The 12,346-nt window shown below is 41.0% G+C and overlaps 1 protein-coding gene across 2 annotated transcripts in view; it reads right to left on the reverse strand.

The window, feature by feature from the left end:
- Positions 1 to 2,354: 2,354 nt before the first annotated feature.
- LOC124054936 (NACHT and WD repeat domain-containing protein 2) overlaps positions 2,355 to 12,346 on the reverse strand; it is a 41,172-nt gene continuing 31,180 nt past the window's right edge. For both annotated transcript variants that reach the window (XM_046381482.1, XM_046381481.1), the window contains exons 7-8: positions 11,481 to 12,070; positions 2,355 to 8,864 (exon numbers count right to left, since the gene is read on the reverse strand). In XM_046381482.1, the coding sequence (XP_046237438.1) occupies positions 4,971 to 8,864; positions 11,481 to 12,070 (4,484 nt within the window). In that variant the 3' untranslated portion in view covers positions 2,355 to 4,970. The remainder of the gene's footprint in view (positions 8,865 to 11,480; positions 12,071 to 12,346) is intronic.

Raw genomic sequence — 12,346 nt, forward strand, 5'->3', positions numbered from 1 at the left:
GGCTTTTGTAAAATAAAATAATCAGAGCATTACTGCAAAACACTGCAAAGTTTTTCCGCTCTGGTTGTGGCTGACAGGATGGCGGCTGACATTGTGGCAAAGACACAAAACATGACAACAATGTGACACATCAGATGCAAAATAAGAGCCCTTCTAGACATTTTCAAAGATTGGGCCAGTGGTGCCGCATAAATGTTTTCCATCTGTTTCCACTCCACTGCTTCCTCTGGTTTTTACTTTTTTCCTTTTGTGAGAACAAGAATGAAACTGACATGGAGGAAGGACAGAAAACAGGAAATAGTCCTGGGTCCTAGCCCAGGTCCTAGCCCAGGTCCTAGCCCAGGTCGTAGCCCTAGTTCCCTCATAACCATAACCTGTCGTATTCACACTTAGGTTTTTTTTTTTATATATATATAATTAATTATCTTAATTCTTTTTTGCTTCAGCAATGACTGATCAGTTGGTAGAAAATGGACTTTGGGCTCTATACTGAGTAACTGCTGGACTGGTGCCTTTTAAGATGGTCTCATTGTTTAAAACGAAAGAGAAAGAAGAGCAGCCACCAGTCCAAAGGATTTAAAATGATCCTTTATTAATCCCATGAGGGAGGACTTTACAATTAATTCACTGTAATTATAGTATACTCCAACATAGGGGAGTAAGGAATACACAACATTTTGTGCAGGATGCTTTGACTGCCTGTTTTCCAACCCCTTACCATGTTTAATTTCCTCCACCACCCCCCCAAAAGTAATCTATTTAACCTATCAGAGGCAAACAGCTCTGCCAACATGTTCCATTTCCTGCTGTTCACCTTAAATCAAAATAGAGCAACAAACTGGGAGAAGGAAGCCTTTACATATCAGTGTCTCTCCTCCCAGCATGCTTCAGAGGAATTAGGTCAGGGCTTGATGGTAGTTATCTTTCCAAACTGGGCTCTAGCGTTGAGGCTATGAGGATATGAAGGGAAAGAATAAAAGATAAAAGGGATGAAATGAGCAGTGATCTTTATCTGATATGTTTGGGTGATTTAATTTGTTATCACTCACCTCACAGACAAAGAACGGCATCTTTGGAAAATGCTTGTCTTGTCTTTGAGCAGCCTAAAATTGGGTGACTTCCCTTTGCAAACACGGCATATTTGGCGAAAGGCTTTTAGCTAGTCAGACACGGACTACTCAAATAAGATTTTAATATTTTTTTGAGCTAATACAGTGCAGGTCCCTGTGCTTTTACTAAGATTTCAGCTACAAGTAAGGTTAAAGTGTTTAGCTGTGGCTGGTTTATCTGGCCTGCCAGAGAATAGAAAGAGGCGGGAGAGAAATATGAGTGACTCATAGGCTTCCCCACCACTGAAAATACAGGTTACAGTTGTGAAAAAAACAAAACACAAGGATGACAAGAAAGAGGGCCTTGGCTTCTCGAGTAAATTCCGCTGACAATGAAGAGGCTATTTTAGGGCTGGGTAAATAAGAGGCAATGTCATAATGCACCTACTGTAGGACACAAACACACAGGAACGCACTGTATGACCTGTGGAGACCTCCTGTTCGACAAACAAGTGGTGTAATTATATGCCTGTGTGGCGCTGCAGGTGGAATGTGCTAGCGATAGTCAAGCCCTTGTTGTCATAAGGACTGGAAGCTGCCCCAATAGCCAACAGACATGAGCTCACCATCATTACAATGAGAGGCGTGGCCAAGCCCGTCACCGCTGTGGACCTGATGTTGCCGTGGAGACCGGACACACACACACACACACACACACACACACACACACACACACACACACACAAACACATAGATTGGCTTAGAGTGACACCACTGGGGAAATTAAAATGGTAGCCCAAAGCAACAGGCTTTTATTGGCCAATCACAGCTTGAGCCTGGATGTGTTTGCCTTGCAAGTTTGTGTGTGTGTGTGTGTGTGTGTGTTTTGGTGCAGGTGCACTGCACATGCATTACCTAATTATAATGACAATGTCAGCTAGTGTTGGAGAAATATTCACCACGCTTGTCTAACATTCGGCATCAAGTGCAGAAGAGCAATTACTGGCCTATCAAATCATTTTACAGTGTGTGTGTCTGTCTGTCTGTCTGTCTGTCAGTGTTTTCTCACTCTGGGAAACAGAAAAAAAAATCCAAATCAGGAATTACCTGTTTTACAGGGTCCTTTGCATCTAACTTATATAACATATAATGATTAGGCTGATTGTAGCCACTTAGGCCAGAATTGAAACATATCTGCCATTCTGTGAGATCAAAGAAAATAAAGAGACTAAAAGAGACTAAGAGCAGAAACATGATTGCAACGTCAAGTAGCAACCTTTCATTACAGTGAAAAGCCTGAGGCGATGCAGTGGAGGCAAAAAGTGAACCATTTTATTACATTAAAATGTTTCATACAAACAATGCATACACACTAGTTTCATATTGCTTCAGACATAAGTTTCTTTTCTGTTTGAATTCCAGTTAAACAACTCTGTAACAAAATGTAAGTACAACATTTATGAAAATATAAATCTCTAAACAGGTAAGTCAGTCCTGACAATACAAAGAATACCATAGAAACATTCATTATACCAGTATGTCAACTATGAGTTGCAAACATGTAAGTTATTAAAAGTCATTCAAGTTACTTAACATACAATAATACCATTTACTGGCTTCCATATGGACACATTCAAATATACTCTTAAACTAGCATTCCAATATATTTTATAAGAGAACTCTTTTTAAACTTTTTAGCAAAGATAGCACATTTTCTCTATCAGAAACATAATCACAGTAGAACACTGAAACAATTTGGTACCAATATAATTACAGTACAAGCCTCAAAAAACAAATAAGATTGTCAACAAAATGAAACACAAACTATAATCGGGACTTTGGCAATTACATGGTAAATTTTTCTTTTTTCAAATTAACAACTCTTGAGTTGTAGGGAAATAAATTATCTCAAGGCTTGATGCTGCTACCCAAAATTATCCAAGGGCCGTTGTCTCAACAGTTCAAAACTAGTAAAAATACAATAAGATGCAATAGCCCTTACAAAGTATATGTCAAAGTGTGTGTTATTTTCAGTCATGCCTGGCAGATGATTGGTCTCATCAGAGCTTAAAATTGTGTTTTAGGTTATTACAGACATGCTTTTAAAAAAGCAGTTCAAGGTACCTGCAAAAGGACAACCTCATATAATAACTCATCTATTCTTTTAGATTGTCAGCAAACAGTTTTTACAGTATTTTGGCCTGTCACTAAAATCATACCAGATTTCTGTGGGCTCACAAAAGGGTCGAAAACATTCTGCACTTGAGAAATAATGTTTAAGATGTTTAAATGTTTAATAAAAATTTTAAAGCCTGTGGTTGTATATCATTAAGTAAACTCTTTTCTGAACATCTGAGTACAGATCAGAATCTTTACGGTACAAGTAAATGTAAAAGGAAAAAAGTGAAAGTTTTAGTGAAAATGATTTTGAAAATTCATTCTTGTAACTTCATCTGTAATTTCATGGTCAAAAGCTGTGTGGAGCTGTGTGCGACCTCACCGTAGGTACAGTTTGTATTTTTCTTTTGATGGTCTCCACACAAAGCTAATATACAACAAACGGTTTTTACATTATTTTTAACAGAATTTTACAAGCTCAAAATGTTATTGATCCTCATCTGAGCCCATATATTACCAAACATCCAGTCTCTACTATCATGTTTTATATTGATACCAGATATATATAGAGGGACTGTAGCATTTCAAGCAAGTTAGCTTTAGCCTGCAAGTACCTAGACAGCCTTGTGTATTTTTGGAGGCAAATTTAATACCAATATTTTAAGACAACTCTAGATCACTTTAAAGAATTTATACAATGTTTCATATGAATAAATCTAATAATTTCTCACAAACCACCCATAAAGTGCTTTCACCTACTGTCTAAACCTCTAAAATATATTCACAGGGCCAAGTAGCTTCAGTGAAACACTGGACCAATCACTTTGTCCTTTTCTACTGAAACATTTGAACAAACTCCACTAAACCTAAAGCAAGTACACTGGTTAAGGCGTGAATGTGTATGGTGCTATGCTACACTGTATGCTCAATAGTGGTGTTTCCCTTAACACAAATGGCACACAAACTGATGGAACTGCAGGTAAATTCACATCAAATTTACGTAAACTGTTCCGAGACATTTCTACAACTATCATTACAAAGAGCAATGCCATCGATCTCTCATGTTGTTGACTGAATTTCAGCACGCTGTTCATTTAGATTTAACATCAATGCAAGTATCATGTAACTGTGTATACTGTGTTTACAAATTCCCTGCATTTTCATAAATCTTGTAATCTACACATAAAGAACATTTTAAATTCCAGGCACTCACTTTGATTGCATTAAGCACAACATAACGTTTTTAAGGAGTTGCACAAATTGCAGCAGCCAAAAGGGATATGTACATATGTCCATAGATCTTTCTTTTTTGTACAGTACCGACTGATGTTGATACAAACAAAAATACACTCTGCTTTTTTAAGAACATTATGACTTCATGTGTACAATGTAAATAAATATATAGCATACAATGAAAGTGACTAATATCACTGGAATGGCTTTGAAAATGTTTGACCAAGACATCTGAATAATAACTTTGTTCTTCAAATGCAAAAGGACACATAATGGCAAACTAATATCTCACAGAAGTGACATGTTTCCCCTTTTCAAAAACATATTTTTCTAACAGTCTGCATGTGTAAAACAAAGAGAAACTGTATCATAAATTGGAAGTAATACATAATTTTGAGTGCAGCTTTAAAATAGTCGGCCCATTAACTACCCAGAGGGCTGACATCTGCAGCTGAATCACGTGGCTGTAAACAAGAATCAACTGCAACCCCAGAGATTCTAAACTTTACCTACCTCTACCTATCTCCACCTGCCTATCCTAACTCCACCCACTTCTCTGATTTCCACCTATCACTGCAGCAGTTCAGTCTTTTTTGTAGGCGTGGTCGACTCACCCTCCCCAGAGTCAGACACGTTGATAGGGCTGTCCCTCGAAAAGACCTCTGTTGACTCCCTCCAAATGCAATCTGCAACGGTCTTAAAGGAATGGTTGCAGCATTTTGGACGCACCTTCTGTGAGGCATTGTTGACAATCTGTCGGCTGTTGGAGGTGGCTATCTTTATCTTGAGGGCAGCATCAACACGATCCACTACTGTGTATGTGCCGATGCTGCCGTCCTCGAAGCCAATGATGATGTTTAGTGCTCGCTGTGAGAGAGACAGGAAAGTGGGCGTCTTGTACAGGGAGCATGTACCAATGCTCTTACCATCAGCAAGACGCATCACGATCAGATTGGACACAACACCAGCATCGTCATCTTCATCACAGTTCCGGAAACAGACGTACACTAGGTAACGTCCATCTCTTGATAATTTCTGACGCCAAATTATACCAGCAGCATGGACAAGCCTCAGCTTCCCACTGTGGAGATCCAGGACATTAATGTTATCATCACCTTTGGAGACAATTCCTAGTTTCCCATTGGGGGAGATTTGGAAGTCCTCTAGATTTTTGAGGAAGTTGGTGGGCAGCTGGACTCGCCTGCAGACTGACTCATCTGCCACACTCCAGATGAAGATGGTCTCTGTAGATGTGATGAACACCACACAGTCAGGGCAGTCAGGAATGAGCTTGAAGTTTACGATAGTAATGCCGTCATCACAGACAAACTTCTTGGACACGCTGCCTGACCACAGACTGACAGCAAGGAGCTTGTTTTTGGAGGTTCCTACAAGGAAAGTGTTTGCTGTGGTGATCAGTGCATTCTGAAGGGTGACTAAAATGTTGCACACTTTGTGCCCAGTTGCGAGCCTCCAGACTCTGGAGGCATTTTGCTCACAGAGGGACACAACAAACTGGTCGTTGTGGGTGATTAGCAGCTGTGATATTCTCTGTCCATTGATACGGAAGATATTTTCTCCGGTGTTGGTTTGCCAGATATACTGACTGGACTTGTCATCTGAAGTCACCATGAGATCCCCTGAGGAGGTTAGGACACAGTTCTCAACTATGCCTTCGTGCTTAAAGACTGTCTCAATGAAGCCAGTGCCAAAGTTCCATTTGTGGACAGCTTCTGAACCATCCATGGTAAACACATAATCCTCTCTGCCGGAGAGTTGCAAGGTCTGTATCTTTTTGCCTGTTTTGTCAATATTGGACATAGCTGTGATAATATCAATGTCCCAAACAGACAGGACTCCACTGCTGGCAACAGAGAGGAGCAGGTTGTGGTGGACTGATTTGATGAGTTTGACGATAGCCCCTGAGATCTCAATCAGGCTAGCCATGCACTGTCCACTGTCCCTCCTCCAGACGAAGATGGAGGAGGTATTCTCCATGGAGGCCACAATACTTTGTCCATTCTTGGAAAGAACAGCAGCCACAAAGCGTTCTGAACGCTTGGCTTTGAACTTCTCTACCATCTTCCACACTTTTGTGTCCAGAACCTCAATACTTCGGGCCTTGCAAATGAGAATGGAGCGTTGGTCTTCAGATAACTCAATGCCCACCACTTCACTATCATCCCCTCTGCAATCATAATCCTCCATCAGCCGTGGGTTGGTGATCTCTTTGGTGTTCCATACTGACAAACTCCCTTCATTATCAATCATCACCATTTGGTTAAGGGTGTCTAGGACTAGAATGGACTTTACAAATCCCCCAGAAAACTCAGAGGTCACAGTGGCCAACTTATCCCCATTGCCCAGATGAAAGATGGAGGCAGTGTTGAGGTACTGGCCACAAAAGGCATACATTCCATCGGGAGAGCACTGGACACAAGTCACCTCATACCAGCAATGGAACTGATAGAGAGGCCAGCCATAGAGTAGGTCAATAACATTGACATCTTTACTGGCTTCAAGCCAAGCCAAAGCATGATGGGTGGACAAAGTAAAACCATTGATGAAAGCCACCCCACCAGTGACACCCCCATGCTTGGACCCCTTGATTTCAACTTCAGACAAAAGGCAGGACTTGTGATTATCATAAATGAGCAGCGTGTTCTTGGTTGTGGCCACGACCAGATACTTTTCATCAGTGGTTAGCCTGATTCCCAGCACAACAGATCTGGCTGTGTCGATCTGTCTTAGAAGTTGTCTGCTCTCTACATCCCAGGTGCTGACAGAACCATCTTCAAGGGCTACAAGGACTATGTTAGGGGCTAGAGTGGGCAAGATCTCCACAATCTGCATGTAGCTAGAGCACAGAGGAAGCCTCTCTGGACTGTAGGTGACATCCATAGAGGAGTGGAGAGGCACGATGGAGCAGTACTTCGGGCCATCTTTGTCACACTCCAGGAGGAGGTGTCTGAGCTTGGGGAGGGAGGTGACAACGGGCAGAAGCCTTTGCTGCAGTTCAGCAGACAGTGATGCTGGATTTTTTAGCACTTTCACCTTGATGCTACGTAGAGTGGTGGCCAGGAACTTCAGTTCTTTTTCTTGTGTGTAGCTGTAAGCTAGGTCAATGTCTGTTAAAGCTTTTTCAAACTGGCCTATTTTGATCATTGTGTACAGCCAGCTGAAGTTCATGATGACACCGAACATGAGGTCATCAGTGCGCCCACTCCTGGTGAGGTGGTACACAAGCTCTGTCATTTTCCTATGGTTGACAAAGAAAATGTCAGGTTCCAAAAGATTGCACTGGAATACCCAAGGCTGCTCGGGAGTCTGTCTGTCATATGAGTATTTGTCAGAAGATGTTTTTTCATGGGACTGTTGGTGGGGGTTTTTGTGATGAGATATATTCAGAGAAGTGAAATGGTTGTTATCGTAGGTGAAAATCTTCTTCCTGCCTCCTGACCATGCCCCCAGGAAGTACTCAGCAAGGAGGCTGTGCATTTGGTGAACATCCTCCTCGTTGCTAAGATATAGCTTCTGTGCAATGAGATGCAGGTGTCTGTTGGCCCAAACCATCAAGGTGACGTTACGTACCTGACGTTCCACCAGATAACCATCCAGCTCCTCTTTTAGCCTTGCAATCAAATCATATGAGATCCTCAAAGGATTTTTGAGGTAAGTTGGCACAATAACATCACCAAGAACTATATTATCAAGGGACAGAATATCCTCCAGCTCGACCTCAGTTAGCCCAGCCTTGGCCATGGTGATGTACCCTAATGCTCTGAAGACAAATCGTTGGCCCAACTTATTCTCCACTGAGTAGAAGAGCTGTTCTATGCTTTCATGAACTGTGGAACACAGTGATTTGTCGTCCACATCTTTGTGAGATCTCCAGTGAACGACTTCTCTGTAGATGAGATTGACAAACATTGGCAAGGTACACTTGGCAAGTGCCTCGTTGACATAGATCTGTTGGCCTGAGGTGACTTTCCTCTGTACGCTCAGCAACTGCTGTTTTAAAGTTTGGCTGCAGACCTTGCGGTCCCTCTGGGCTAATTCTACATAATACCCCTCATCATGGATGAGGTGCCGAAGCTTCTGCAGGATGCCATGTTTATTGGGCAAAGTTGAGACTACAATGCGGACTGTCCGAGGCAGGTGAATGGGGAGCCACCACAGCTTGCGAACCTCATCGGCATCTGAGAGTTGTTCCAGGGCGTCCAAGACAATGACCAAGGGCCTGTGAAATGAAGATTCCCCTAGAAGGTTTATCAGCAGCTCCTTCATCTCCTGGATCTTGTTAGGCAAAAAGTGAATCAGGCAGCGGTAGTTTAGTGCAATCTGTTCACAAATGCTCTGGAGCAGTGTACGTAGGTCTGTGGAGAGTTGAGTGGAGCCAATAAAACGCACGATGACCACTGGGTCAGTTTCAGGGCCCATCTCTTTCTGCAGCCATGTGTAGGCCTGAAAAACATAGCAGGGCAGAGATGTTATAATAGAATGCATCTTTTAAAATAAGAATTCACAGCACATATAATGGGCTACAAACTGACAAATCTATAAAATAAAATCTTAAGATTAAGAACATTTGGAAGACATTTGTTTAGATTTACTTTGAGTAAATGGATTACCTATATTTTACTTGGTTGCAGAACAACAAAAAAATCCTAAAAATCAAAGCTTGAGACTGAGAGCAGAAGGCTTTTATTAATTGATATTCTAACAGTATGAGGCAGGGCTCATTAGCACAGGAAGGGGGAGAGGTGTAATAAATTTTAACTCATGGCAATCTATCCATGCTCTCCAAATCTAGCACCATCAAATTTATAACTCAGTAATGTTCATTTTTAATGTCCTCAAACTTTTTCATTCATTGCAATAGATTGAATTCATATATGAATAATTTCTTCCATCATGAGAGACATTTTATGAATGAGCACTGCAGCAGTTTCAAAGTTTTGTTATTTAATATTTTCATTCATGAAATTTCCCAGCCGAGATCTTGAGACATTAAGATGATGTTTGACACTTTTAGGACAACAGTGATGATCCCTACTCATCACTTAGCTGTGTATGAGAGAGGAGAAGAGAAAAAGAGAGACACAGTATCTGTCAGGATAGTATTTACAGTTTTAAAAGTTTTGTATGTCTATGTATCTGTTTGTGCATAATACACACTATTACAAACAGTCAGTACAAACAATCATATATACTCAATTAACCTAATGTACATATAGAACATACAGTAATGCCAGCTATGATCATAAGCCGGAAATTCAGTGGAATCTCTGAAGGTTAAATTCTCAATATTCTCTTACTGAACTGTGACACATCACACACTACTGTATGCTTTGAGATTTACAGTACTACTACATAACTGCTATGATCAGTAGACTAATAAGGATGGATTTGCCATTTCATTCAGCTTTTGGTCTCTCCTGCGTGACACTACATACAAACCTAGCTCAGAGTATTCACAGGACTAGTGACCTGTGTTTTCTCAAAGATCAGTGTTATGGTCTGAGCTTAAAGACACAAATACTCCAGAGCTAAGATGAATCAAACCCTGTGGACTCGAGACACAGTAGTAGCACATTGCTTTTTTGTCTTATTTAATCTAAAATCTGATATCATCACTTGCTCCTTCAAACACCAAACTATTATTAATGGTGTAACTTGCTTAAATAGTTGGAGATTAACAAACAGGATAACATGGTGGAGATAAACTTTGCCAACTTCAGAGAAATACAACATCGATCTGGTTCTTTAAGAAATAATAAATTATTGCAAATGAAATAATTTCATCTATTTCTCTTCTCTTGTGAGAAACAGTAAATTTAAAATGGATAAAATGTGTGAAGACTTTTTCTAATGAATTAAGCATCGAATTGAATGAATTAAGAAAGCAGATTTTTTTTTTTCTTTTTCTGTTTCCAAAAACTTGTTTTCACATGAGGACACAGGATGGCTGTCAGCACGTTACAAGAAAGCCTTTGAAGGATCCATCTGGTATAGAAGACATGAAAGAACAAAAGATGTTTGAAAAAGTTATGGCACAAAAATTAGGACAAGCTCTAAGAAAACAGGTAAACTCCCCTGATGGAAACTAGACATATGCTCCTGTTGAACTGAACTGAACTGCATCAGAATTAGTGTGGAAACATCAAATTCTCCTCTATTTTCCCACTTAATCTCTGTCCATGTTCTCTTACATACCCCCTTCTGCTTCCCCTTTCCCCTCTGTCATTAACCTCTGCTCTGTGACAGTGTGTATATGAACATTTATTGTTTTAACCCTGAAGTTACTTCTTACCCTTCTTTTACTTAATTTCAGTTTCACTTTTCTATTTTTACTTTCAACCTTGCGCCCCCGGTAATCTTTTTTTCTTTTGAAGTTTAGACTTTGATCAGTGTTTCGTAGCTCTTTTATCTGTGTTATTGTAATATTTTCTACAACCATACAATGAACTTGGATGATATGAGTGGCACTTACAATAAATGAGTGTATCAATGTGGCGGCTATTACAAAGGTTGGACAAGCAGAGGTGGATCTGTGGGTGTGTGCTGTGTGATCTTGGCAACAGTGTGATCCTAATGTAGCCGGGCAGCCAGATGGCACACACAAAGCCATAGTGAGTGTGCAATACAGCACACACACACACACGCACACACGTGTTTGTGTGTTCACTTTCAGAGACAAATGCACACAGCCTTTGCCAAAATCTGTACAGATGTTCAAACACAGTAAAAAGGCACGCCAATACACACCCAAAAGTCCTGTGCCGATGTACACAGGCACACACAAGACACAAGACTTCACAAAAAATTAAGAGACGTGTGCATGGCAATGGATGGTCTTTTGGCAGACACACAGATGGTCAAGCAAGCGTTTGATGAGCAGAGATGAACAGTTGCACGCCCACTTGTATGCTGTTGTACAAAGGATGGACACATGCTCGGATCAGACGGACAGATGAGCGCGACTGCGAACACACTGCGAGAGTCAGCCAAAGTGCACACAGGGATTTCACAAAAGAAGAACGATGATATCATCATCATATTTTCTATCTTATATCTTACCTGTTTGGCCACCTCAGATAGTAGCAGTGTCTTCCCAGTGCAAGGTCCTCCGTAGACCACCAGAGGGCTCGTTCTGCTCCCCTTGGATGGCATGAGATACTCTTGTATGTAATCCAAGGACTCTGTCTTGAACTGGTAGAGTGCTGCGTAGCTTTTACAGAGAGACAGGTGCTGCAGGATCTCATCATACAGTGGGTCAGTCTCTGTGTCAAAGTTCTGCTGGACCGTGGCTTGGATGATGTCCACCATGTCCTCGTAGAACTGTTTACACAGACCTTCTACATAGTTGCTCTCCACTTCTTGGGAGTAGCCTAACTTCATGTCGCAGTGAGTGACCGAAGAGTAGACACGGAGGTTTGAGGCAGCGACGACAGTGGGAATGAATTCGTCCCGTACCTTCAGAAGGCGTTCGTAGGCTTCCTGGTTGCGCATGACGCGATCGCTGCTAACCACGATGTCCATGTATCGGGCCATCTCGGGGATTTTGGCAAAACGGTCGAAGTTGGAGATCTTGCGAATGTAGCAGACACATTTCCTGAGAAAGGCTGGAGTTTGTTTCCCAAGGGCAAAGTCTAACTCATCCTCCAATGCTGAAATAATAAAAATAATAATAATAATAATTTGATTGTGTTTTGCAAGTGTTAAAATGTCCTAATGCTGATAAGGTCTACTGTTGGATTAATAATGTACAAATTTCAAAGATAAATGTCTAACAGATGCAGGATTTAGATTTCTTTCAGGAGTGAAGCTGAACAGACTTTAGAAGCCTTTAGCCTCCGATTACATAGATTTCTCGTGAGTCTTATTTAAGAAGAAGCAAAGTTGATAAAATCACATAAGCCAGCACCATTGAACTGTATCACAGG

This window comes from Scatophagus argus, chromosome 23 (assembly GCF_020382885.2).
Source record: "Scatophagus argus isolate fScaArg1 chromosome 23, fScaArg1.pri, whole genome shotgun sequence".
Taxonomy (NCBI): Eukaryota; Metazoa; Chordata; class Actinopteri; family Scatophagidae; genus Scatophagus; species Scatophagus argus.